This window comes from Gossypium arboreum, chromosome 8 (assembly GCF_025698485.1).
Source record: "Gossypium arboreum isolate Shixiya-1 chromosome 8, ASM2569848v2, whole genome shotgun sequence".
NCBI classification, from domain to species: domain Eukaryota; kingdom Viridiplantae; phylum Streptophyta; class Magnoliopsida; order Malvales; family Malvaceae; genus Gossypium; species Gossypium arboreum.
In genome coordinates, this window is record NC_069077.1 from 823,071 (window position 1) to 845,597 (window position 22,527).

At 25.0% G+C, this 22,527-nt stretch overlaps 2 protein-coding genes across 4 annotated transcripts; one reads left to right on the forward strand and one right to left on the reverse strand.

Annotated features, from left to right (window-relative positions):
* Window positions 1-1,069: 1,069 nt before the first annotated feature.
* LOC108468905 (vacuolar protein sorting-associated protein 32 homolog 2-like) lies at window positions 1,070-4,758 on the forward strand. Of its 3 annotated transcripts, none has more exons than XM_017769772.2 (7): window positions 1,070-1,234; window positions 1,370-1,475; window positions 2,460-2,559; window positions 3,698-3,783; window positions 3,888-3,979; window positions 4,170-4,284; window positions 4,403-4,758. In XM_017769772.2, exons 2-7 carry the CDS (start codon window positions 1,404-1,406, stop codon window positions 4,592-4,594), a joined length of 657 nt encoding a protein of 218 aa, XP_017625261.1. In that variant the 5' UTR covers window positions 1,070-1,234; window positions 1,370-1,403; the 3' UTR covers window positions 4,595-4,758. The 3 variants fall into 3 exon arrangements, with proteins under 3 accessions (XP_017625261.1, XP_052874075.1, XP_017625260.1); XM_053018115.1 differs by having other exon boundaries at window positions 1,070-1,229; window positions 1,331-1,475; XM_017769771.2 differs by having other exon boundaries at window positions 1,070-1,229.
* Window positions 4,759-13,141: 8,383 nt separating this feature from the next.
* LOC108468851 (zinc finger CCCH domain-containing protein 20-like) lies at window positions 13,142-14,486 on the reverse strand. The gene has a single exon (XM_017769710.2). The coding sequence runs from the start codon at window positions 14,420-14,422 to the stop codon at window positions 13,361-13,363; it is 1,062 nt and encodes a 353-aa protein (XP_017625199.1). The 5' UTR covers window positions 14,423-14,486; the 3' UTR covers window positions 13,142-13,360.
* Window positions 14,487-22,527: the final 8,041 nt, after the last annotated feature.

Below are 22,527 nucleotides of genomic sequence, written 5' to 3' on the forward strand. Positions count from 1 at the left end.
AATTAATACTATTAAAATTAGTATAAATAAATAAATTTTTAGAAAAATTCTTAAATGCATATTTATTTTAAAATTATAAAGAATCATCTAATTAAAAACTAAGTTCATTTTAAAAATAATTTTGGGAGAAATAAACCATTCCTTGAAAATAGATGGTGAGAAAAAAATGAAAGATGAAGAGGGTATGGGAGATAAATAAATTTAAGTATTATTTAATTTTATTCATCTTTCATCTTTTCTTGTTTTATTTCAATAAATATTGTTGAACACTTTTTTTTAAATTACATGAACTTTAATATTCAATTATATTAGGTACGTACGAATAAAAACTAAAAAAAATTTAAGTCTGACATAGGAATTTGTAACTAAATATAAAGGTGAAATTTTGCTATTAGTCTCTCTATCATATATAAGTTTTAGATTTAATCTCGTATTTTAATTTGATTAATTTTAGTTCACGTATTTTTCGAAATAGTCAAGTTTAGTCCCTATATTATTAGTTCTGAAATTTCGGTCCTAACCTAAAATGATAGTAGTTAAATTTGTTTCATTAAATTTTGTTATTAATTCATATTATTCGTAAAGTTGTAGATTTAGTTTATGGTCTTCTTTTAGATTATTCTTAGTTCTTATATTTTTGAATTTTGAAATATTAGTTAAATCCTTTAAGTGATTTTTTCGTGAATAATAATATGTAAGAAGAATAAGTGACATCAAAGGTGAAGCTAGATATTTTTAGGGTACTGGAATTAAATTATAAAATTTTCGAGAGATCAAAATGTATTTTATCATGTATTAATTTATAATTTCATTATTTTTAAGGGATTAAATATATTTTATTCATATCTTAAAGGGCAAAGTATCATTTTACCGTAAATTAACTTGTAATTTTATTATTTCTAAAGAGATTGAAATGAAAATTTTTATTTTAAGGAATTAACTTTTAATTTTTAATTTATTATAATCCACTTTAAAACGAATATATAATTAAATTAAATTCAACAAATTATTAATTGAATTTGTAATTCTAAATTCGAAAAATAAAAGAATAAATTCTTTCGAATAAAACTGACAACTAACATTCAAACAAATAAAGCGCAGTGAAGATATATAACCGTCAGTGCGCGCCACGTTGAAAACCAATCCCACTTTCCCAGACTTTTCTTTTCAGTTTTTTTTATTTCACAGATTTCTCAACTCCCAAATCCCCAATTTCTTAATTTTTACAGGTTAGGTTAGATTCCCCCCTTTTGCATTATTCTTTTTTTCTCTACTTACTCTTTTAACTCTTTTTTTTTTTGCTGTTTTCTGATGATTGATTATGTAACAGTTTATATATATGATCGTATTGGTGATTGTTGTTAAGCAGAATATCAGGTGTTTTAATTCGCGGAGAGGTAGCTATGTTTAAAGGGATTTTTGGAAAAACCAAGCCGGAAACAAATGCTCTAACCACTTTAGACAAGTTAAATGAGGTATTTCCTCGATGTTGTACTTTTTTTTTTCCTTTAATCGGGAAATAAGTTGTTTGTTTGTTGCATTTCTTTTTTGCGTGAACTGTGTGATTTGAAATTTGCATCTGGTGATTTCGGTGGGTTGATTTTATAGTTTCGGGATTTGTTTGAAAGAACTGAGTTGCTAGCTGACGGATTAATGGGAAATAATATGATAATCCTTTTGGTGAATTACTGAATTGATTGATTACATTTTGGATCGATAAAAATTAATGAACTTATGAAGTGGAATTAAATTTAGTTAAAAAATACATTCAGAAGAGTCAGTTGATCACTTTAGTAATTGGCCATTTTCAGAGGATGATAGTTGTTTACTTTGGTTGATGACTTGAAGGTGAAACTTTTCTTTTAATGCTTCTTTCGATAAGAGTATTACTTTTTCCATACATCTTAATACTAGAGTTAGCAATAAACTAATTACACTTGATAATTTTTAGCTACTAATATAACTTGTTTTCAGCAAAGGGAAGGGAAAACTTTTTTCTTATTTTGTGGTCGTCTTATTTTAAGTTATAACAAATTGTTTTAATACTTATGCAATAATTAAGCTTTTACTTGTGTTAATACACCAAATAACCAAACCAGGCATGTACTAGTTTTCGGGACAGAAAAACTGATTAATAACTGAATTTTGTTTCTTAAAACTTACTAGCACAATTTATCAAGTAATGCCTATTAGATAAAAGGAATGTTGTGTATGCTTATTCCATGCCAGTCTCACTAGAAGATGGAATATGATCTTTTCTGTAAGATTAGAAATTTGGGTTTATTGGTTGTGTGTCGGATATGCTCAAACTCCAGAACTGTAATCATAATGCTAAATCCAGCAGTTTTTATTTTGCACGGTGCTGCAAGTCACATTTATTTGTTTCAAATGATTGAATTATGTTGTTTCTCTTCTACGTTTTGCTTAAACTGAGCCCTATATCGGTTTCCATCATGTAGACCCTTGAAATGCTAGAGAAAAAGGAAAGTGTGCTTCTGAAAAAGACTGCTGCAGAGGTTGAAAAGGCCAAGGAGTATGCCAAAGGGAGAAATAAGAAAGGTACGATTGCAATATATATACACAAATGGTTAATGTTTTTCCTTGTTTCCATCTTTTTTTCTATTGAAAAAAAATTCTTTGTGAATTATAGTAGTTTTTATGCTTGGTTTCTCGATGCTTGTATATAAATATGGGATATATTGTAGGACGTAAAATTCTTCTCTCTCGCAACAGTATAATGTGATGGCTTCTAGCTTACTCATGTTGGAGCTTCATTTTAATTAGTCATATATTTTTTAGTTATTATAGTCAATGTTCAATTATTCATCCATAATAACCCCCCTAGGGGTGTAATCGAGCCGAGCTGAGCTTGAATACTGGCAAGCTCGAGCTCGACCGCAAAATTCGGAGCTCGATACTTGACTTGAGCTTAATCGAATATTTATTTTTAGGCTCGAGCTTGATTAAACTTGTTTATCTATTTTTGTACTCAAACTCAAGCTCGATTAAGCTTGTATGTATTCAAGCTCGTGCCCGAGCTCAACTTGATAATTTTACTTAGGGTTAATAATACGTATTAAGGGCAATAACATAATTTAATAATATTAAAATATTAAAAATTATTAAAAATGAAAAGCTTGATAAAGCTCCCAAGCCATTCGCACAGAGTATTACTAAGCTTGAATTCAGCTTAATTGATAACTCAAGCTCAGCTCCATAGTTATCGAATCGAGTTCTTGTTTTTTCTCGAGTTGAACTCAAGTAGCTTGTGAGCACCAATGTCTTATTTACACATTGAACGCCTCCCCCATGCCCCCTTACACTTCAATTCTCAAATTGAAGGAAAGACCAAATGAGAGTGAAGATGTCCCCAAAAGAAAAGAAATAACACCCTGATGTTTTAGAGCATTGCAAGCTTCATTTTTGGGGTCTTTTGGTTCAATCACTGTCAGCTTGTAATGTTCTTTGGACATTGAGTGATGATCTGATGCAGATTAACATTACAATGCTAAAATATGATGCTGAGTTTCTGATTTATCATGTGCTCATGTCATGTGAAGGTTTAACAATCAAAGATCCTCCGGAAGAAAATTTTAAATAGATCATTTGAATTATGAGTTAATTTAAAACCATATTATGTAGTTTGATTGCCATATTTATATCTTTTACTTAGTATTCATTATGCTACTCTATGCAGCGGCTATACAGTGCTTGAAGAGGAAGAAACTGTATGAACAGCAAATCGAACAGCTTGGGAACTTTCAGCTTCGTGTTCACGATCAAGTAAGCTCTGAATTTTGTTAATTTTTTGGTGCTTTAACCGTGTCGTGAAAGCTTTTTTGAGTTTTTTTTCCATTTCATTGATTGTTCTATATCAACTTATACAGATGATAATGTTAGAAGGTGCCAAAGCCACAACTGAAACGGTGGATGCATTGAGAACTGGAGCAACTGCGATGAAGGCAATGCAGAAAGCAACGTATGTAACCTACATATTTTTACTGTTAGCCTAAAATTTTTCTTTTAGGCTTTTCTTCATTGTACTTGTCCCTTTGCATTGCCATTTACTGAACGTGTGCTGACTTGGAATTTAGCACTTGTTTTCGACCTTCATGAAGCTTAGGCAGTGTCCAGTTCTCACTATTTTACTCAAAATGGCTTTCGTACAGTAGCATAGATGATGTGGACAAAACAATGGATGAGATCAACGAACAAACCGAAAACATGAAACAGATTCAGGAAGCACTATCAACTCCTATCGGAGCTGCGGCTGATTTTGATGAGGTTATAACTTTCTGATGCACTCTCATTTTTGCCTCCATCCTATCATCGGTGTTCATAAATACCATGTCCGGCACTTATATGCATCTTAACAGCAAGTCCGAAACTTTTGATTTCGTAGGATGAATTGGAAGCTGAACTCGAAGAACTTGAAGGTGCTGAATTGGAAGAACAGCTTCTCCAGCCTGCAACAACTGCCCCGGCAGCACCAGTACAGGTGCCTGCTGGCAGTCAACCAGCTCGACCCGTTCCTCAAAAGCGCACAGCCGAGGAAGATGAACTCGCTGCATTGCAGGCTGAGATGGCACTTTAAGGTAAGTCATTCTAAGTTCAGTTTTAACTCTATGGGGGAATCACATATAGAGCTTTAAAACATGGCTAAATTACCTGATAGTGTAGGTCACCATTGCATCCAGAATGCCATAAATATTTGTATTATTAAATCATCTTGAATTTATGTGCATGAAACTAAACGAATACCCCCCATCTGTATTCATAACCCCCTTTGCCTAACAATTTATTAGTCCCCACAAAGTTTTAAAATATCATTAAACACTAATATAAATTATGTTATTTAGCTTCTTTTTTTCAAAATGTTTATATTTAGCATTTGTATTTTATATATATTCAAATATGACTACAATAAATAATCCGTAAATACACATACTAAACCTGAGATTTCAAAGATCTCATCAACTTGATTCATTGGCAGGTTTTAATTATTTTAATTTTAATTTATTTGTCATCAGTTGAAATTTTAGTTCATTAATTTGTATATTAGATACAATTCTTTAAAAATTTTCATGTGATGCTATCGGAATATGATTCAACTTTTATATACTATATAATGTCACATCCACGATGTAAGTGAAAAAAAATTCATCTAAAAAATATTTTTATGGATAATTGGAATTTGGAATAATAGATCAAACTTTTTACTAAAAATTTAAAGTCTAGTACTTTTCTTTTAATTTTTAAGTACTTTTTGTATATTTTACTTATATATTCATTTTTGGGGTCAATATATAAAAGAATTTGCTAGCTAAGGCAGCATAAATGGTTATGAACGGCTAGCTGCCAATTGTAGTGTTTCTACCACTAGTATCTATTTTCATTTAAACCCATTTATGATGGTGAATGAATGCATTATTATTGAAAATATTTTGGTTTATAAAAATATAATTATTGAATTTTTATATTTTTAATAAAAATGTTTTATATTTTTCAAAATTTAAATAAAGTAAAACTGATGAATTTTAGTAAAATTAAAGAAAAATTAACCCTACTTTCACTTTTGTTGATATAATATATATATAAAAGTAGGAGTTTAAAAAATTAATCGTTGAGATTATATTATTAGATTAACATCTAATAATAAATATAATTTAATTTAAAATAATTAAATAATTTTATAATATATATTTATAATGATATTGGTCCCAATTAATTTCAGTATGGAGACTCTTTTAAGTTTGTCAAATTTAGTTTACGTAATTCATAAATATGTTAATAATATAATATATTTATATACTTCAAGTTTCTGATAAAGGAGTAAATATAATATATGTATTTATAATATTTTATATCAAACAAAACTATTGAGCTTTAATTTGAATAGAATTCTAAATATAATATAAATAAAATATTAGAGTAATATATTAATTAAATTTTAAGCTTACCTCTATAAATAACATTCAATAGTTAATCGTATTCAATTAAAAGATCAAAAGAATAGAGCATTAAATCAAATCTTAGGGTTCTTTAAAAGTCAATATCAAATTATATTTAAACAGAAAGATGAAAGGCTATTTTAATTGATGATGAGAACGATGAAATTGTTTTCTTTTTTTTATATTATACGAAGTAATCATTCTTAAAATCGTTTCTTTTTTATTTAGGTTTATTTAGAAAAGAGAGTTAAATTTTAATGATTATTTTAACCATTATTATATGTGTTTATTAATTTAATGTAAATATATTTTTATATTTATCATGAACTAATATTATAGTTTTGCATGTTGTTTTAATATTTTTAATTTAATATTATAATTTACAAGTTCAAAGTAATTAATTACATTGAAAGTCAAATGTTGATTCAAAATAATGACGAGCCAATAGATTGAATAAGGTCAAGATAGAAAATGTTGACGGGAATGGTAGGTTGAAGTAAAAGATTAAACTAACAAATTTAAATATATTTGTAATATTATTAGTATTTATTTTAGATTTGATTTTATTTTAATATTTTAGAATGTCGTTTTTAATTTGTCTAGGTATACTTTTATTTCAACTAGGATGTTGAAGTTTTTAAAATATCTTTAATTTTTTTTTATAATGTAATCAGATTATTTAATATCTCAATATTTGTTTTAGTAATGAAAATAAATTATTATAAAATTAAAACATATATTGTGTTAATCTTATCCTAGATAGCTAAGTTGGTTTCGAGCAATAATTTATATTTTATATAATTCGAATTTAATTTTAATTAATAACATTATTATTTGATTTTAAATTAGGAAAAATTAAATATAAAATGATAAATAGTTTTAATATTAAAATTAAAATTTTTATTTAAAAGTTAATTCGATAATTGTTATGCATTAAAATTGTAATTAATTTTATCTATTATTAGTCTGCATCCAAATTAAATCAAAATCTAATTTTAAAATACTTTTTATTTACATAAATTTTCAAGATAAAATTGCTTTATTTTATTCAAATCCATAATAAGTGTTAATAGTAATATCTTAAATTACACATTTATTATAATTTAAATTATTAATTTAATCAATAATAAATATTTTATTATTTTAAATTATTTTTATTTAAATTGATATTAGCTCTATTATCAAATGAAAAAACACAAAAAAAATGTAATATACAAAGAGGGTGGTATTACATGAAACATTTATTCTATAATAAAAAATAACATTATTATTTAATATATTAATAAATCGTTAATTTATTCATTGATTTTGTAGAGATTTAAAAAATTAAGATTGAAGAGTAAAATGTATAAATTTGCAGTATATCCGTACTTTAAACATTGTAAACATATATTTTTAATATATATAACTACTCAATTATGATTTGAAAGTCTTTTGTTTTTTAATATTATATATTAATTGTTTTATAATAATTATGAAATAAAATTATTTAATTAAATAATAAAATATAAACACGTATTTTCACGTACAACGCATGTGATACCAAAACTAATAGATAAAAATAGCCATGTTTTAAGATACATTTAAAATATTAAAATTACAATTTTATCATAAAATTGAAAGTTCAAAAATCAATCTAGTCATTATTTTATAGATTACGATCCAAAAGCAAATAATTTTAAATTATATATTTTAAAAGAAATACAAAGCAAACGCAAAGAGTAAAAATTATTAGTTTAATTTTGGGTAAACTATATTAGTAGTTACTTAATTAATAGTAAATTTCTTTTTATTTCTCAATTATGAAATGTTACAAAATGGTCACTTAAATATTCAATTTTACATTCTTTGGTCACCAACAACTAATTGTGGCATCTTTTAAAATTGTCATATTAGCAACTTTAACTTTCAACATTTATAAATAATGAATGAAGTATTGATTCTAAACAAATTTAACTCTCAACATTTACATAATATGTATTTTATTTTTGTAGTTTTGTCTTTCTTTGTGACATTGAGGGTTAATTTTAAAATAATGAAAAAATAAATATTATTATCTTAGATTTTAGGGTATTTCCATTTTTGTATATTTTCAATCAAAATTAATTGATAAATTTATTTTTTTAACTTTTAGGTGGAAAGGTAAAAAAAGAAAAAAATACACAATGGCTACCATTAGCTAGTTGGTACTAAAAAGAAAAAATTAAATAGTTGGATGATTATTTGTAATTTTTGATACTCAGTGACAAAAATAAATAAATTTATTAATAATTAAATAATTAATTTGTAATTAAATAATTAAATAATTTATTAATAATCGTCAACCTATAAGCCATGTAACATCATTATATATGTTTGTTAAAAGGGACAAATAATAATAATAATAAGTTGTACAGTACAGAAAAGGAAAATGCATAGCCTTGCCAATTTGCCTATATTATTTGTTTCTAGAGGCATAATGATGTTAAGCACTCGTTTATCCAATTTTCCTTTTTGTCATTTTGGAATTCAATTCCATATTTTAATTAAATTGTTTTTAGACACAAAAGATTCACGTGTATTTTATTTTTATTTTATATAATATTTAAAATTTATAATAACTTTTCTCCAATATATAAATAAGAAGATAATGCATTTCAGTGACTTTCAAACTCACATCCTCTTATATTGATAACAATACTCATGCATCTTGAGTTAAAATTCAACATGTAATTTTTTCTATTTAAGAAAATAAAGTTTAATTAAAATTTAAAAGTCGAAAGAAAAATAATAAATAAACATTATAGACTAACCTAACCAAAAGAATGCTCGAAATTCACCTAATAAATTATGCCAAGAAGCAATAATTTCATCTTTTCTTTTGCAAGTAATTTATTCTTAACAATTTTTCTAGATAATAAAAGGATTCAATATAAAAGCTAAATAGAAAACCCTAGCTATATATGCAGGGAAGATTTTCTTATAAGAAATATTTTAAAATTTATTTGTTAAGAAAAAAAAGCAAAGAATATTGTAAAAATTTATTTTAAATTTAAGGATCTAGTATTTCTGTTCATTTTAAACATGATATTGTAAAATGTTTAAATTTATTAATAGTATGATATTTTAGTAAGAATATAAAATAATTTATTGTAATTTATTATTAATATTTTGATATATAAAATATAATTTTAAATATTTGAAAATAATTTAATTTGACTATATAATTTATATTTTAAATATTAAAATATAGTAATTACAAATTTAAATATATAATGTTATATCCCATATAAATATTAAAAAATACACTAGATTTATAAATAAATGTTAAAATGTCACTTGATTTCAAAAATATTATTCCCAAAAACAAAAGCAAAGAAAACGATTAAACTTTCTAACATTGAAAATGTATCAATTAAATAATGTAGTTAACTACTTTCGTCTTTGACCATTAATATATTGATGTGGTCGTCAACTATTACTTAATCAACTATTTTAATATCTGACATATTTAATTTATTTCTTAACAAACAAATGAACTAAAAATTCAATACAATTGACCAATAATTAAAACTTCCAGAGAACTCGATATAAATGGATAAAAACCAAAATATCGATGAAGAAAAAACTGAAAGCGGTATAAGTAACAACATACAAGAATCCAACACTTGATTCGAGCCTCCCCACCGAATGGGATACATTATTCTAATGATAATAAATTTTGATTTTTTCATGAGGCTGCATGTTTGCTCAATAGTTCTATGGTACGCGTTAAACGCATATCATGTTTTTTAACGATTACGATATTTTTTAACATATTCCAATTATCAAAATTTCAAATTTTAAAACAAAAACACTATAATTTTTAATAAATATTAAATATCTGTGTGTGCGTTCAAAGCATACAATAAGAGAATTTTTCGTATTTCTTTGAAGAGCTTTTTTTTTTTTTTTAGAGAAAGAATATTAAGGGCAAACTCTCCTTTAAGTTATGATTCTGAATATTCACATGCTTCGTGTTTTATAGGTTTTATTCATTATTTATGTTGTAGTTAATTTTATTTAAAACAATGTTAAGATTCACAGCTTGATATATTGAGATTGTGTGTGTTTATATTTATAAGAGATAAATATTAAATTTATATAAAAATTTTGATTTAACGTGTAATTTGATATATAAATTTTGATTTGGTGTAATTACGGATATAATTATCTGTTTATGTAATATATCAATATAAAATGGTCTAATTCGATAATGTTGTTGATGGTTTATAAAATTGAATCAAATCAAATTTTCATGTATAAAATTATACAAAATCAAAATTAATGTATGATATTACATATTGGATCAAAGTTTTATTTATAGTTTTGATATTCCCTATCTATAAATTAGAAGTAAAATAATTTATGTTTATTAATAATGTATATTATTAAATATATAAAATTTATATATATATATATGTGGTTCTTCGTTCCTATATAAATAAATATTGATAATTTTATTTAAATATAATATTTAATGTATTGTTAGTAATATAAGATTTATGTATTGTCAGTGAATAATAATGACACATCATCGAGTAAATAAAAAAAAGTGTGTACTTATAAAATTGTATATTAATAATCTTACTTAAATGTAATTAATATCAATTATAATTAACATATATTGTCTCTCAATTTAAAATTTAAGGTTCGAGGTTTAATATCTAAAGTTGAGAGATGAAAAATGTTTATATTTATTCATAACTCTTTCCTTATTTTTATTTAGTCAATGATAAGATATTATGCTATTATTTAACGATAATGTATAAAATTTTAACGTAAAATATATATATGTCAATATGACCATACGACAATATTCAAAGTATTTGATTGAACGGTTCCATCAAATATCTAGATGATTTGACTTTAAATATTATAATATTTTTTTCATATTTATTTTACACTTTTATGAAGAGATACACTAAATTTCAAAATACATTTCTATAAAACTTTTATGATTTCTATTAAAAGAGACTTTGAAGGGTAAACAATACAATGTGAATATATAAATCAATATATATATACACACCATAGATTTTAAAAAAAACAAAAAATTTAAATATTATGAATAAAAATTAATACCAAAAAGTTTCTAACTTTTAAATTTAATTGGAATTTTATTTTAACTCAAAATTTAAACGAAGCTAAATAAATTTTTGTAATATATTTATCTGCGTTGCATTTGAACTAAGATTAAAATATTATTTTAAAATTTAAAATTTAATTCATGTATTTTATTTTCAATAATTTAATTTATCTACTTTTTCAAATTTCAGGTTCAATTAGTAATATTGTTAAATTTGTTGGTGTGATATTAAAAAAAAACTCAGTAATATAACTAAAATATGACATTGTAATGAATTAAGGTGAGATCATAAAAATTATTTTATATTTATTAATAATGTATAGTATTAAATATATAATAGTTATGTATGCATAGGTTCTCCGTTCATAAATAATAAATATTATTAATTTTAATTAAATATTAATATCTCTTTTCCGAATTTAAAATTTAAGGTTTAAGGTTTGAAATCTAAAGCGAAGAGATGAAAAATACAATAATAATTGTATTTGAATAAAATTATTAATATTAATTCATAAATCATACATCTTTCTCTGTATTTTATTTAGTTAAAAATAAGATGTTATGTTATTATTTAACGACAACGTATAAAACTTATACGCATCAATTATTATATATATGGAATACAACTGTGTCTAGTTGTATTCAAAGTATGACATTGGGTCAAAACTTATTTGAACAGTTCCGTGATTCCCGTCTTTTATTTAGAATCTAGATCGATTATTTTTATATATATATATATATATATGGAATACAATTGCGCTTAGTTATATTCAAAGTATGATATTGTGTCAAAACTTGTTTAAATAGTTCCATAATTTTTATCTTTTATTTAGAATTTACATGATTTGAGTTTAAACCTTATCATCTATTTTCCTTCTCTTTTTTCCTCTACCGATATAATATATTGTAATAATAGAAAATATGATTTAATATTTATATATATTACGAGTAGTTTTACTCATGAAAAAATAATAATTATACACTAAATTTCAAATATATATTTCTATTAAAAGAAAATTTAAAGATAAATAAAATAATTATACAATGTCAATGTATAAATATTATATATATATGCACGATAGATAAAATAAGGTTCAAATTTAAATATTCTAAATAAAAATAATACTGAAAAGCTTGTTACCTTTAAATTTTAACTAAATTTAAACAAAGCTAAATAAATATGTTTTTTATAATATATTTATCTGTATTGTATTCAAAATCAAAGATTAGGTTACAAGTTCCTAGAAATAGAAATAAAAAGATTAAATTACAAATTTATGAAAAGGAAAGGACTTATGGTATATTTTAAAGGACTCATCTGCTGCATATTTTCAAAGATGTTCCTTTCTTTTCTTATTTTCTTACACACTTGATTCCCACCATGTCCCACCCTTTGACTGCCATCTTTAATGACTTTCTCTGTCAATCTCTGGATTATTCATTTTCTACTATGGGTAAATTACGCCTAAGGTCTTTAAATTATTAATAAATTTAAATTTTAATTATTTAATTTTAAAAAATATAAAAAGATGTTAAAATTGATATTAAATGAAAAATATAAAATTTTCCATTTGCACACTGACTTCACTAAAAATCTTTTCTTTTTAATTTATTTTAATAAAATAATTTTAAATTTCACAAATTTACTAATTAAAATTTAAATATTTTTTCTGTAATCTCTAACAAAAACTATCAAATATCAAATAAACTTAAATTTAAGATATATTCTTAAATATATTTTTTACTTATGTCAATCAATTATAATCCATTATCGTTAATCAAACGTTTAAAACTAACAAATTAATAATTTAATGAATTCAAAAAAAATTTTGAACAATTTTTGAATAATTTGTTTCATAATTTTTAAAGTTCTGGTCATAACTTTCTCATAATTTAGTCACTTAAAAAAAACCTACGCTCGATTTTCTTAGCTTTTCCCTCCCAAATATTTTTCCCGGAAAATCTCCATTTTTAACTCCAAAAACCCTTCTGCTTGCGAGAAAAAGCTGAGTACATCCAACTCTGCTTCAAACATTCATCACATCACTCTTTGAAAATTTTGAAGAACAAATAAAAAAACAACTTGAAAACAGCTTTTAATTTACATTAATACTAAATGATTTTGCATTACATGAACATACAAAAAAAGCTATAAGATTTTACAATCTGATCATCTAAATAAAAATAATATTTATATATTTTCAGATATTTTCCTCTCCTTTTTCCTAGTGAGAAGAAAATAAAAACCAGAAATAGCTTCAAAATGAATCCAGAAATATAATGGAAAAAAAAATTAAATATTTCAGTTCACCAAATCCGAAACCCAATCCAAATTCGGATCTCCAGAACCCTGACCCGGATTACCCCTTCCCAAACAATTCTCTTTACTCAATTTCTCAAATAATTGTGCACGTAAATCCCTTCCGGATTCAACTCTTTCCATGGCTGGTTCATCTTCTTCACACCATTTTTCAAATAAATCCAAGTATCCACCGATCCCATGACGGGTCAAGTTCTGGGTCGGAGTGTTGAGAAGGCTACAAAATCCGTGTAGGATCATTGAATCTCTGGGTGACCCGAACATGGAAGGAGAAGGTGATGAACAAAGACCAATAGGCATGGACTTAACTTTCCCAAGCTGTAAATTCCTTAACATGTCGTTAATGGAAGACGAACCGAGTGACCGACTCAATGAGTCGGATATAGGTGAAACCGGCGGTGATGACTCGGTCCGTGGGCTTATAAGAGGAGAGCCAGAACTGGCGGAGCTCACGACCCTAAGCTGGTCTAGACTATGAGCAAAGAAACAAACCTTACGCTTACAACCTGGTCCATCTTTACATAGTTCGGTCCGATAACGAGCTGGGTGGAGCCAACATTCGAAAACGCCGTGAGCAAACTCACAACCGTCGCCTTTCCAACAGTTCCCTTTCCTGAAATCAGCACAAGCCGTACCGGAGTAATGATACTTCCTCGGATCCCTCCGGCGAGCTTTCTCGCCGGGATGTGCGTACGGACACTCGGTCCAGTCATGGGCTCGGCCACGTGGACACTTCCGGATTTTGAACTCGAACATCCTGAAATGATCGCACGAGTAAGCGTCGACCGGAGAATCCGGGTTTTCGAGAACCGGAAGATCGGAATCTGGGTAGACAAAGTCCGGTTCGTTCGACGGCAAGTAACGTTGTAACGCTGCTAACGCTTCATGGAAATGAACCGGGTTGCCGCCGTTGTTGTTGAAGTGACTATCGGCTGCATTGTAGTTGAGTGGAGAGTAAATCTCGGCCGTTTGATCATCGTCAAGGTTAGGCCATGGTGGAACATGGACCGTCGGATTAAGACGTTGAGTTTCTCCGACCATCATATTTTTCGGCTTGTGATTTGTGTACACACAATTACCGGCAAGGAGGTGGTGTTTTATAGGCAGAAGATGGTAATGAAAGTAAGGGGCGAATTAACCATGGTTAGGTTTGTTTTAACCCTGGTTAATTAAAAATCTAGTAGCTGTATTTGGATTAGGGTTAATATAGTATTTGATACTAAAGTTTGGCTTCAATATTCAATTTAATACGGACTTGTTTTGTCTCAATTTAGTACTTGAGTTTAGTTTAAATGTTTAATTTTATCCTTAAGCTTTTTTTTTTTATCCCAAATAAGTATATGAGTTTGATTTCAATGTACAATTTGGTACTTTAACTTTTTTTATGCCGATCAAATACTTATGTTTTTTTTTCTTTTTCTTATTAGAGCACAAATATCAAATATTTATTGAGTCACGTGATATCCTTTGGTTTGCGTACCAAACTAGAACAAAAAAATTTAGATACCAAAATAAATATTAAAGCTAAATTTACGTACCAAATGGTACATTGTCTTTCTTTATTATGGATTAATTTTTAAAAAAATTTAAATATTGTAACGGAGTTCTCAATATATTAATATTGTATCAAATGTTTTTTTATCCATATAATGATGGATTACGTTTTAAAGTCAACTTGAATTCTACATCGAGCATATTAGAAATATGTGAATTAAATAATTAATAAACAGATAGTTTGAATATGATTTGTTATAAAATACACACTACCATTATAATTTAAGAGGATTATTTCAATTTTAGATGTTAGGTCTAACTTATTCATATGATAGGTGTAAATCTATTTAAAATTTATCACACATTTTAAAGCTAACGACTAAATTGAGGGAAAGAATTGATTAATACGATACTAAGCGAGAACGTAAGAGATAAATATCAAATTATACATGAATTATTGTCGATATGCAATATACACTAACTTTAATTTTTACAATTATATACGTAAAATTGTGATTTGGTTTAATTTTCAAAACTGCTAAAAGTACTATCAGCATAGCATCATTATATGATTGCATATCGTAAAAATCAATAATGATAAATGTATAGATCTATTTATTTATTTTATTGAAATATGTATTTTTAAAAATGTGTACACTTGAGCATTAATCGACTATAGTATTAAGTTTTGAGAGGCCTAATTATATTTTTAGAAAATTTGAGGATTTAATTAAAATTTTAAATTTTTGAAAAAGATTAATGAGAAGTTTTGTAAATTTTAGAGAACCAAAATCAAAATTTTATCCCATTGGTTTTATCTAATCAAAACTTTTATATCAAATTGAAAAATTGGTCAATATTCATGTATAAATTTAATATTTATCCATCAATTGCAACATTTTGAAGTTTTGAACTAATTTAAAATTTATCATAATTCGAGGACATGTGATGGAATTAACCCTTCTATGGCGGATTATTAATTATTTACATATTTTATATGTTACCCACCTTCGCAGCGGTAAATAATAATTTAGGTGGGGTAGTGTTGCTGTTACGGAGTAGTTATTTAAGCAGATCTGAAAATGCTCGTGAAATCGCCACGTGTTGGACCAAATACAATAGCATCGAGGCAATGGTGTTTTCAATGCAACGTGGGTGAACAATGAGACAGCTTTGGAAATAGTAGCGTCACGAAGCTGTCAGGTTATCGAGTGTTTGGAATAATTAACACCCGCTAGGCCCGTAATGTTCCAAAGACGGTGAAGCTTAAGATTAATATATATATATATATATTTTTTTATTTTTTTTTTCATTTTCTTAAAGTACAATTTTAACAAATATAAATTTATAATTTAATAATTTATAAAAAGTAAAATTGCAATTATCTATTTTGGACCAAAGCCCCCATTTTACTCCTTTTACATTCGCTCTTGGTTAGTGGTGGAGGCAACATATTAATTTGGGGGCAAATTAAAATTAGAAGTATTATACAGTAGATTTAAATATATAAAAAAATGTTTAAAAGAAGTAGTATTCCAACAATTAAGACGAAATAGTTATTATTTGACTCAGTTAACCATTTTTTATTCTATTTTCACAGGAATACTCATTGATTCACAAGCTATCATTTGACATAATTTTAAACAAAGTGTCCAAGATTTTCTTCCTCTTATTCACTTTGGCCGAAACTTGCTATAACAATATTTAACTATTTATGTTTCATTTTTACACTTCTAACAAGTTAGAAACTGTCTCCGAATCATTTTTCATAAAAAAACATACACATTTCACTTAATTTTACAAGCTTCCAAGTTTCATCAATATCCTTTAATGGCAACTTTTAATATACTTGATAAAATAAAAAACTATTGGTACTAAAACAAGTTTCAAATATTCAAAATCTATGAAAAGTTTGAAGAAAACATATCTTATACTTCAAATTTAGAGGAAAAATGATTAATAATTTTTTTTATTTTATTGTTAAGCACCAATATGAAGAAAAAAGACGATAGGGTCTCTTCATCTTTTCTTTTCTTTATTTTTATATATATATATATATATTACTTATAAAATACTATTATGTTAAGTAAACTATTAATTAAACATTAATTTTTATTTAACAAAATATCATTCAAAAGCCATCTTAAGTAATTTAACTTATTCATTAAGATTTTCTTTTGTTTTTATCAAGAATAAATTTTTAATATTATTTTTAATCCTATAAAAATATTAGAGGGTCTACTTATATTTTTAAGAGGGCTATAATATACATACAAAAGAAAAAAGTGTAAAAATCTTAAACTTTAAAGGACTTACTTATAATTTTTGGAGGTCTATAGTGTAAATTTATAAAAGACTAAATAAAAAATTTTAAACTTTGGGTGGCCATGACCCCTGGCCGGCTCCGCCACTGCTCTTAGTGATATATATTTATAATTTTAATATAATTAATTATTATAAATACTGAATTAAATAATTATAATTAATTAATTAACTCGAATAAATATGAAAAAATATATATTTACACAATCAAAATTCTCAAGACATTGACACCACGTGTTAAGTAAACCAAGTACTTGAATTAAATTTTTGTTTGAATTATAATAAACCTTTTTCTTTCCAGTTTATATAAATTTATATAACGAGGAAACATCAACTTCTAAAAGAGAGTGGAAGAACTAGTACTTTTTGTTTTGCAATATATGGATAATAACGAGGAGCTTTTTGGAGCTTTTATTTTAGGGTAAATTATGTTTAAGATCCAATTTATTAAAAATATATCTTTAGTTGCTCAATTTTAAAAATTTAAAAATAAAAATTAAATTATTAAAAATTATAATTTAAGTTATTAGACTGTTAAAATCGTTATTATATGATATTTTCTATTGAATCACTAACATTAATTGAAAGCTCTCATTCATTTTTCTTTTATTTTATAGTTCTAACTTTTTATTAAATAATTTTGAACACTATGAATTTATAAACTAAAGTTTAAATAGATTCTTCTTTTATTTTCGATTCTGGACAATTAAATCAATTTAAATATAAAATATATTCTTATACTCATTAATAAATATTAATTTATTGTCTTGGTAGTTGACTCGTTGTTTAAAACTTTTAACCTAACATTTAAAAAAAAGTTAACTATTAATATTTTATAACTTTTAAAATTAAATAATTAAAATATAAATTTATTAATAATCTAATAAATAATTAAAAAAAACTAACATCACCTCAACAAAATCTTGTTTTTGGGGTTTGTTAATTAGGGCAAAATGTTTTGTGGCTATAAATGATTCCTTTTCTACAAAGGCTTCCCTTTCACATCAATGTCTCATCTTTCGCCGCCCTCCTATACTAATAAATAGAATGATTCTTTTGGATAAATAATAAATAAAATGATTTAAATGTCAAAAGTTTGTAGTAACATAATAAAATTTTAATCAATTAAAAAATTATTCGATCTGCTCTTAAGATTTTTTTATATTTAATATTTCAAAAATTAGATCAAATGTTAATTTTATTAAATTTAATTTCATTATATCACTTTTTAATTATAAGGATATTTTTTATTTTAAAATATCACACCAATATATTTAACAAAAAGTTAATTAATTGATAATTTAACATGAATTTTAAGATAAGAAAAGTAATAAATCTAAATTCCTTAAAAAATTTATAATAACTAATTTTAAAATTGTAAAAAATACAAGGACTTAATGACATATTTTAATTGGATATCTTGTAAGCTTATAAAACCTACTTCAATTTATGGGTTGGAGTATTACTATGGGTAAATACCAACTATAGGTTCTCTCTCATATTTAAGGTTTTCATATTAAACCGATGGTTGAATTAATTAGATCATTAGTTTAATTATCTATATATTAAAAATTAAGTTCAACTACTCTATACCGATTCCCAAATTAATCGGTTCACTATGCTTTGAATCAAATTCCGATCCAATTAACTGATTAAGTCCAATTTAAATAACCTTGCTCATATTATTTTGAGTTTAATTTATCACGTATAAATTTTATCTAGATTTATTGATGTTGATATATTCTAATTTTTAATATAAGATACTTATTTTAATTTACATTAATTAGACATGAATTATTTGTAATTTGTGACTTGTGTGTATACATTAATAGTCACACCTGTAAGCTCCTTAGAAAACCACATTAATTTAAGTGGATAACTCTCTATATATTATTATATTCATAAAATTACTCCAATTATATAAATATTTTATATTAAGTCTCGAAATGCTTGTTATCCTTTTAGAATATTTAAGTGTTAAAATAGTTAGTATGTCTTTTTAAGAGGCTACAATTATAATAAAATTATATAATTATAAATTGAGTTGCACATCATCGGTCCATGTGGAGGAAATATGAGGTTTGAAATTAATAGGCAGGGGCCACTATAGTCTATCAGATAATTTTGAATATGAAATTAAATATTAACATCAAATAATAAATAATTTAAGTAAGATGGTTTTGTCATTGTTGTCTTTAATTTGGTAGGTATTCCGGTTTTTTTTTTCGTTTTTATTTGCTGTTTTGGATCATTTGAAATTGGTGTTTTTTTTTTTTAATCTTTATAGTTGTTTAGGATTATTGTCGTGATTGAGTTATGACTCGGCTTGTTCGTGGATCGGGTTATCCACTTAGACTCGTCCAATTTTGTAAGGGTTTAGATAAAAATATTAGGCTCAAAAAATAAATTTAGATAAAAAAATTAAGCCCATTTAAAATACGGTTCGGCTCTACTTTTAAGTTTATAATATTTTATATTATGTAATTTATAACACATTAAAAAATATACTAAACATATAATACAACTCTAATGTATAAATTAAAATAATGTTAATATGTTATATGACTATATAAAAGTTTTCAATAAATAAAAAAATCAAATTATTAAGTATTAAATTAAAATAATATAAATGTATATATTTTAAAAATTTTAAAATTTCAAAAATAATATAGGCGAGCCTAAAATGAACTTGGTTAATTTTTTACAAATAAGGGCGGACTTAGGCAATCATAAAAATTTTAATATCATGCTTAGGCTTGACCCATAAACACCTTTAATTGCGACAAAGTGTGTTGTCAATATGTTGTAATATTTTATTGATGCTGGAGCTAAAGCCTTTATTGTATTGACGAAGCTTGTTATTCATTGTTGATAAATGGTGTTTGTTGTTTTTCTCATTTACCTAATTTGGATGGTCCTATATTTCATGAAATGAAATAATGAATATTCCCTTAAAAAAATGTGTAATGTCAAATTTAATCCTCAAGATTTAAATTTTTTGTCAATTTGACCTTTATCAAAGTTAAATTTAACTATTAACTTTTCAAAAAATAAAATTTCAAATCATTTTTAACGAAAATGCTAACTAAACATTAATTTTTTAATACTATTAGCATGGCAACCCGTATGGCAACTTGTATGGCAACTCATGTATACTTCATACTGGCATGATATTATGTTTTATTTGCAACAACAACAACAATAGAAAATTTAAAATTATAAAAAAAAGTAATATAAAAAATTAAAATAGTTAAAATAGTGATTTAGAGTTTTCATTTTATTTTTCGGAATGTTTTAAGTAAAAATTACCATATTTTATAATTTTCTATTTTAAAATTTTCAACTAAACACGTTTAGTTTTAAGAAAACAAAAATAGTAATATTTAAATTCCGTATATTGGCTTAACGATTAGGGTGTTAATTGTCTCAAGCGTAGTCTAGGTTTAAGTTGCGTTAGTTGTATTGCTGTTAAAGCTTTACTATCTTATTATTAAAAGTAATTATTAATATTTTCTCGAAATCAAATAAAGTATGATTTTTTTTGTTTATGTATTTTTAAAATTTTTTTTTTAATTTCTATCAAACATGTTTGATGTTTTTAGTTTTAAGGAAACAAAAACGTCTCATGCGTCCTAAAAGCCAAACGAAATATAAATTTCTTTTCTTTTATTTTTTATTAAATTTTATTATCGAACAAGATAAGGTGTTTTAAGTTTTAAATGTTGTCACATATCCTATTTTCTTTTTCGAAAATAATTTATTTATTTTGTCACACCCTCAAAAAATAGGTTAAACCCAAAATAATATACTTAATTAAAAAAAAGTAATGGATTTTTCTTTAAAAAACATGATCCAACTTTTCTTTTCTTGGTTAGGCACGTGGTAGGATAATATAAAATGAGGCCAATTAAATATCTTTCCATTATTAGGTGCAAGGAGTGACCTCAACTTTCAACCAAATATGGATTAAATAAATTCAAAGGTATAATATCAAATTTAGTCCTTAATTTTTATATTCTTATATTAATTTGACACTTTTTTTTGAATTAATTGTGATAATTAATCATTCAAAACGAGTTAAAATATTTATTTAACAAAAATCATCACTAAAACATTGTTTTTAATGATAACAAGATAATAACTTGCATAGTAGTTTAAGTATACTTTTTATTTACATAATAATATTTGTTTTATATGTCACGTCAATAAATATTTAAAATTATTAATATCTAAATAATATAAATTTTAAAAATATAAAAATCATAAAATTCAAAATAACTAGCATGGAGAATATTTAGATTGTCCTGTAAGATGCAATATTTAAAAATACACATGATTATATTTGAACATAAAACACGATAGTTTTAATATTTTAATTTTACCATTTCAATTAAAGGTGCATTAGTTTCATGGAAAATGACTTACGGAAAATGTTTTCCACATTTTTATGTGCTTGTTTCATTAAAAACAACCCTATCAATGAAAAATCACTTACAGGTAAATAAAAATAAATTATTTTAATATTTTATAGATTATCATGCAAGCTATCACGTTTAAAATTTTAATATTTTAGTTAGTATTCTTATTTAAAAATATAATTTCGATTCTTTTCAAAAGGTTGATGATCAATTTTGACTATTTTTTAAAAATCAAGGTCAAATTTAACTAAAAAAGAATAAAGGTTAAATTGACAAAAAATATAAACGTTAAAGCTAAATTTAACATTATATCAAAATAAAATTAAAACAACTATTTTAGGTCAAAATTTTTAACTGATATTATAATTATAATTATCACAACTTTTTTATATTTTATATTTAGAGTTTTATCCAATAATAATTTTATTTTAAACAGCCATAATTTTTTAACTAATACTTTTAAATTAAATCAAAATTAATTTTACATTTAATTTAATAATTTTCATACTTTCCAAATTTATACTTCCAAATTGTAGATTATAAATAACATCAAATAGAATTTATTATTAAAAGAACTATATTTTAAATAAATAATGAAGGATCCCAAAATTCGTATAAATTAAATTCATTTATTTTCTTAGAAAAAGAAAACGGAACTACACGTGGCGGAATTCAGAGACAGAAAAGCCTGTCGGGACCCGACAAATAACGGCGTACGAGGAAAACGATATATTTTTATTCTCTCTCTCCACCTCGATTTGTACGGGCGATCTCAACCAAATGTGATTTGGCTATGACCGTATACGTGGCGTCACTATTGTCCACATAATTTGGAGGCAAACAGTACCACGACATTAATGAAACGACTCGTGGCATAATCTGGTCTTACCTCTCTGCCTCGAGATTTGCGTGAAA

Excerpts from the sequence above, each read along its gene's own strand:
- LOC108468905 (XM_017769772.2), top strand. The coding sequence starts at position 1,404 with ATGTTTAAAGGGATTTTTGGAAAAACCAAGCCGGAAACAAATGCTCTA. Across the intron at positions 1,476-2,459 it reads CTTTAGACAAGTTAAATGAG|ACCCTTGAAATGCTAGAGAA; the intron begins GTATTTCCTCGA and ends TCCATCATGTAG. Across the intron at positions 3,784-3,887 it reads AGCTTCGTGTTCACGATCAA|ATGATAATGTTAGAAGGTGC; the intron begins GTAAGCTCTGAA and ends CAACTTATACAG.
- LOC108468851 (XM_017769710.2), bottom strand. The coding sequence starts at position 14,422 with ATGATGGTCGGAGAAACTCAACGTCTTAATCCGACGGTCCATGTTCCA.